This window comes from Boleophthalmus pectinirostris, unplaced genomic scaffold (genome assembly GCF_026225935.1).
Source record: "Boleophthalmus pectinirostris isolate CB_2022bp ecotype Guang Dong unplaced genomic scaffold, ASM2622593v1 HiC_scaffold_15, whole genome shotgun sequence".
In the NCBI taxonomy this organism is placed as follows: Eukaryota; Metazoa; Chordata; class Actinopteri; order Gobiiformes; family Gobiidae; genus Boleophthalmus; species Boleophthalmus pectinirostris.
The window spans coordinates 910362-916712 of record NW_026571070.1 but is presented as its reverse complement, the minus strand read 5'-3'; the positions used below and the strand labels follow the sequence as shown (position 1 = coordinate 916712).

General features: G+C 40.9%; 1 protein-coding gene across 1 annotated transcript in view; it reads right to left on the bottom strand.

Annotated features, from left to right (window-relative positions):
- Positions 1–3847, bottom strand: part of LOC110163980 (LYR motif-containing protein 4B) — a 5594-nt gene extending 1747 nt beyond the window's left edge. The window contains exons 1-3 of the mRNA XM_020928997.2: positions 3729–3847; positions 1730–1850; positions 1–785 (exon numbers count right to left, since the gene is read on the bottom strand). The exon at positions 1–785 is cut by the window's left edge and continues 1747 nt beyond it. Of these exons, the coding sequence (XP_020784656.2) occupies positions 738–785; positions 1730–1850; positions 3729–3814 (255 nt within the window). The 5' untranslated portion in view covers positions 3815–3847 and the 3' untranslated portion in view covers positions 1–737. The remainder of the gene's footprint in view (positions 786–1729; positions 1851–3728) is intronic.
- Positions 3848–6351: the final 2504 nt, after the last annotated feature.

Sequence of the window (6351 nt, the reverse complement as noted above, 5' to 3'; positions counted from 1 at the left end):
AATAAAATAAAATAATAATAATAAAATAAAATAATAATAATAATAATAATGTGAGGTGAGTTTAAACGTGGATCTGAGGCTCCGACAAACAAACGAGAAAAACAAAAACACAAACACAGGAAATCAAACTTTCACGTGTTTCACTTTTAAAGCTGCACTGCGGAGCTTTTCCTTGTCTTGTGTGACAGGTCAGATCTGCGGAGAGGCGACGGCGCTCGCAGGAAGAACGTCTGTGCGTTTTGATAAAGTGTTTCGGACGATATAAAGACTTGAGGAAATTTGCAGAGAATGTGCAGACGAGCGGTGGGAAAAGTACAGAATGCAGCTTTAAAACAAACACGGCTTCAGGAAACAGGAAACAGGAAGCCAGAGGGTCAGGTGAGGGTCAGGTGAGGGTCAGGTGAGGGTCAAGGGTCAGGTGAGGGTCAGGTGAGGGTCAGGTGAGGGTCAGGTGAGGGTCAGGTGAAGGTCAGGTGAGGGTCAGGTGAGGGTCAGGTGAGGGTCAGGTGAGGGTCAGGTGAAGGTCAGGTGAGGGTCAGGTGAGGGTCAGGTGAGGTCAGGTGAGGGTCAGGTGAGGGTCAGGTGAGGGTCGTATCCTCTTCGATCACAGACGTTTTCCCTCTGAGTTTGTTGAACACCGCAGACTCCATTTCCCATGATGCCTCGGGCCCGTGTGTGTCTGTCGGAGGCCTGTGATTGGCTGAGGTGTGTGTGATGTCACGAGGTGGTCGGCGGTTTCACTCCACGATGAGTTTCTGCGTCGCGTACAACTGCCCCACGACGACCTGCCGACGGCAAACAGCACACGGTCACATCCAGATTCAAAAAACAAAAAAACAAGAAGAAGAAATTTATCCAAACTTTAAACCTTCACGAGCTTTTTTATTTGTGCGAGTCTGATCACAACTGTGGTGTTTGTTTACATTATTGTTGCTAGGAAACAGTTATGGAATTACTTCTGTGTATGTCACATCTGCTGCAAAAGTGACCTATTTATTTATTTATGTATTTTTATATTTTTATTTATTTATTTATTTAAGTGGCTTTATTTATTTATCTATTATTATTATTATTATTATTATTATTATTATTATTATTATTTTATTTTTTATTTTTTTTCACAGGAACAAAGTGCATTAAATAAATCAATGAAACAGTTGCTCGGCCTCGTTCATAGTTCATAAGAAGTTCTTTCAGAATGACGATGTTTTTGTGACGGAGGCAAAAAAAGTCGTAGCTCTTTGATAAATGTTGTGAAAAGACATTTACATTTCACACATTTGGGTTTGTGGATGAAAAATTGAGTATAAATAATAATAATAATAATAATTCAGAAATCGTTCATGTTTTTTATCCAAAGATAAATGTGTTTCTTGGTGAATTCTTTTAGATTTTATATGTTTTAAAAAACAACCTGAAGTGACACTTTTGACAGGAAGTGACATCACGAACAAAACTCTGATCTTAAACTAAACAGAATTTTTCTTTCCTCATTTTGATGTTTTTTTTTTTTTTTTCTGAACAAACTGTGTCTGTTCCTGCGGCGAACAGCAGAGGGCGACGTCTCCCACCACTCCAACTTTAAACCAGGACTAAACCAGGACTAAACCAGGTCTAAACCAGGTCTAAACCAGGTCTAAACCAGGTCTAAACCAGGACTAAACCAGGTCTAAACCAAGTCTAAACCAGGTCTAAACCAGGCCTGGTCCAGGCCTGGAGCGCCCCCTACCTGTCTCTGGATGATCTGCAGGTTCCGGTGTCCCTCCTGGATCAGACCCTGGATCAGGTCCGGGTCTTGGACCGTCTGATTCTCCCTGAACGCATCACGCACCCGCCGCAGAGCGTACGTCCTGAAACACACACACACACGTGAGACCAGGACCAGGACCAGGACCAGGGACCAGAACCAGACCAGGACTAAACCGCCGCAGAGCGTACGTCCTGAAACAGAAACACATCAGACCAGGACCAGGACCAGGACCAGGACCAGACCAAGACTGAGGAGAAAACTCAAGCTCAAACTGAGTCTTGTGGATCTTTTCTGGGTTCGTGTGTTGACTTGTTTCTTCACTCTGCACTTTTATATCTCTGTCCTCTGATCTGTTCCTGCTCTAATTTCATTTTACAATAATTGAATCATTTAAACTTCAGTATTTGCTCTTTAATCCAGAATGACCACAATTTAAAATAAAAACTGGGACTTCCTCGGGTCTGTGGCGGTCGGTAAAAATAAAATTGTGAATCAAGTGAAACGTGATGAAGTAAAATTGTTCTGCAGAGAAAAATCACCACCAACATGAGTCAGAACTGTCACATTTTCTTTGAGTTTTGTCGTTTTTAATCAGACTTTTACCCAAACTAATGTCTCTGTTGACTGTTGGCATTGGCCCCGTGTCCCTCATTTCTAAGATTTTTCTCAAACTGAAACTCTAAGTCAAGTTATTTTTATTTTTATTCCACATTTAAATGGAGGATTCAGAGTCGGTTTAACCTCGAGTCGTTTGCTCCAAAACCTCCAGGTCACATCTGAGTCTCTGCTGCTGGAGGACGAGACGGTGAGACGAACAAACCGAGAGAAATGGGAATAAAATCTGATATAAACTGATGATGAAGAAAATAAGGAAACATAAGGCCTGATTTTGGAAAGAAGAAAACAAACAAAAAAACTTAGAAATGAGGGAACATAGACACACTGCCTTGACAGAAACAGTTTGGTCCAAAAGAGACACTGGGACATTTCTTGTATAAACTGGGACAAATCAGTGGTTTAGTATAAATCTGCAGGGACAGAGGCACAGGGTCAGGACGGGGACTGTCCCGGGGACACAGGGACATTTGGTCGCCCTAAACCTGGGACACTCTCGATTTTAAAAACTGTAAAACGAGGACGTAATTAAGGAAAACCTTTCTGCACAGAGTTTATTCATGATCAACATGAGTCAGTTTAGTCACATTTTCTTTGTGTTTTGGTCGTTTTTAAGCAGATTCTCTATATTTAAAGTTTGTATGGAGGATTTTTTTTGTTTCAAATTGTCAGTGAAAGTTTAAAATACCATTACAGAGACGCAGCAGCTTTGGAATTATGACGACCAAAAAAAAAAAAAAAGGATGAAGATCGCGCGCTGACGAGTCACTTTGATTGACAACCTGACAGCCAATAGAAAATGAGGCAGCCTTGTTTTCTATTGGCTGATGTTTATCTGGCCTCACTACATCCTCAGTTGGTAGATTTTCAATCTTTTTTTTTTGGTCATAATTCCAAAGCTGCTGCGTCTCTGTAATGGTATTTTAAACTTTCACTGACAATTTGAAACAAAAACAAAAAAATCCTCCATACAACCTTTAATGACAGCAGCTCCAGTCCGGACTGGGACTGTCCCGGGAAACAGGGACATGGACTCTCTGGTTTTGTTGTTCTTAAACTGTCCTCTGCTCTTCAAAACTCCTCCAAACTCACATTTCAACTCTTTATTTCGGCCTGACACTGCGGGTTTAAGAGCTTTAACGTGAGTTCTGTCTCTTCTGATCATTTTAAACAAACCCTTCAGATCGTGGCCGTGGTTCTGCACTTTTATTTCCCTCATGTTCGTCCCGCACGTTTCAGTCTCACGATGTAAACACTGCGCACTTCAGCGCGTTTCGCTTCACTTCGCTCTTTTGAACCGCGGCTTTTAACCATCACAAACACAAACCGCGGGTCACATTTGTCACCTGTTCGTTCGTCTCACCTGTAGTTGTACGAAGGAAACTTTGTGCTCTCCCGGAGGAGCATTTTGTAAAGAGAAACGACCTGAGAACGACACGGAGCCGCCATCGCTGCCGCTGAACTCACAGACACGAGACTAGAGCTCACGTCAACGTCAACCGCTGACGTCAGCGCGTCAACACGACCGCCATCTTGGTACAGGAGTAACGCGGCTTTAAAGTCCAAGATTAGACCTGGTTTAGTTTTAGACCTGGTTTAATTCTGTTTTAGTCCTGGTTCTGTTGTTAGGATAAAATCTAGGCTTATTTATTTTCTATAATTACTTCTGTGGTTCATTATTGACAGTGTCAGGAGTAACAGATTACAGTAATCAGAGTACAAATGATGAGGAACTGTATTCAGTTACAGTTACTGTTTCAGTGAGTGGTAATTGGATTACAGTTACTTTGTTGAAATAAATGGATTAAACACAGAGGGATTTTACTGTTTTCACATTTCGGGCTATTTGCCTTTTTTTTTTTTTTTTCTCTGTAATTCTACTCATTGCCGGACACTAAACCAGGACTAAACCAGGACTAAACCAGGACTAAACCAGGACTAAATCAGGACTAAACCAGGACTAAACCAGGACTAAACCAGGACTAAACCAGGACTAAACCAGGACTAAACCAGGACTAAAACAGGACTAAACCAGATCTAAACCAGGACTAAACCAGGACTAAACCAGATCTAAACCAGGACTAAACCAGGACTAAATCAGGACTAAACCAGGACTAAACCAGGACTAAACCAGGACTAAACCCAGGTCCAAACCAGATCTAAAACAGGATTGATCAGGACTAAATCCTGCTGTGTGGACGTGTTTCTTCGTTTTCTATCAATAATATTTTTAATTTGGTTCAGTAAAGTTTGGACTTTTTATTTTCTTTTATCAGACAAAACTTCTTATGTGAAGATTTGATGGATTCAGTTACAAACTACATTTTGATGTATGTAATCTGTAATCTGTAGGGGATTACATTTTAAAAGTAATTTTCCAACACTGATCACTGAACCGAGGTCATTTAAAGTTTGAGGTTCTGATCGCAGCTGCGACTCTCATAGATGCTGAACATGTCAAGACAAACACAAGATCATTTAATCTCTGTCAGGGAATTGACCCCAACCTCAAATACTAAAGAACACGTCAGGGACACAGTGGTTGGTTTTACTGTCTGTCTCATCCTAACTGAAGCTCTCTTCTCTCCATCGGCCTTTTATTGTAGAACATCACAATGATCATACAGTAGGTCACTTTGAATACAGCACCTGTTGTTCACATGTTGGTCTCATGACTGACAAGCTTCACTGACACAGCCCCATTACACACAGGTTTCACACTGCAGGTGGTAGAGCCTCTAGCAGTTCCCACAGTTCTGTGTTAACCTCCTGATGTTGAAAAAGAGTCTCCCATACAGTCAATTTTGTAGGCTTAAAAGAATATGCCACAAAACTGATGACTTTGAAAGAAATTTAAGTAATATGATGACAAACTTTGAACAAAGGGGTTATAAGAAATCTATTTTAAATGATGCTGCCACTAAAGTAAAAGGAAAATCTAGATCTGATTTTCTGAGGGTCGACCCTCCAAAAAATGCCAATAAGCGGATTGTATTTTCTACTGGATACTCAAAACCCGCGGAACAACTTCAAAACATCATAACTAAACATTGGCATATACTAAAAACTGACCCTTCATTGGGTGTGGCTTTCAAAGAGCTCCCCCTAGTGGTGTATAAAAGAGGAAGAAACCTTGGAGATAGACTTGTGCACTTCTACCTTCCTCCTAATCAAACCACACACCAAACTATACTGACTCCTATTCCTGATGGAAATCGTCGTTGTGGTGGTGCAGTCAGTGTAACTATACATATCGCTGCAATAGTTTTAAGCTCCTCACACTGGTAAAGAAATAAAGATCAAAGGAATTATATCCTGTAACACCAAGTCTGTGATTTATATGATCACCTGCCCCTGGGGTAAAGCTTCTGTGGGTAAAACCAGCAGGACTTTAAAAACACGTCCTGCAGAGCAGAGGAGAACAATCAGATGTAAAAACATGAACTATCCTGTGGCGGCTCATTTTGTTGATTTGAACCATCCTGTCTCTTCCTTAAGATATATTGGCATCGAACATGTGGAACTGCCCCCTAGAGGTGAGAATCTAGAGATGCTCCTGTCAAAAAGAGACACTTCTGGATTCACCATCTTAAAACTTTTACTCCTCATGGACTTAATATCGAGTTTGATCTAAGATGTTTTTTGTAATAGACAAACTATTTTTGTATTTTATAAAATGTTTTTTATGTAAACTGTTGTTTCTTGTTGTAGAATGGGCTGAACTCACTGGGTGACCTCACTTTGGGACGTCCCGTTCATTGAGTGGGTTTATGGGCACCTGGGCTGTGGTCCAAGACAAGAAAAATATCTGATGAAGGCTTTTTTTGCCGAAACGTTATTTTGTTAATAAAATAGTATTTGGACATCGGCCAACCGAGTGTGCTATGCATTTTTTCATTCTGAACCTCCTGATGTTCACCATGACTATTTGTTTCTCCAGGTACATTATCTTTAATGAGTCAGCAGACACATCATCCATATCACCT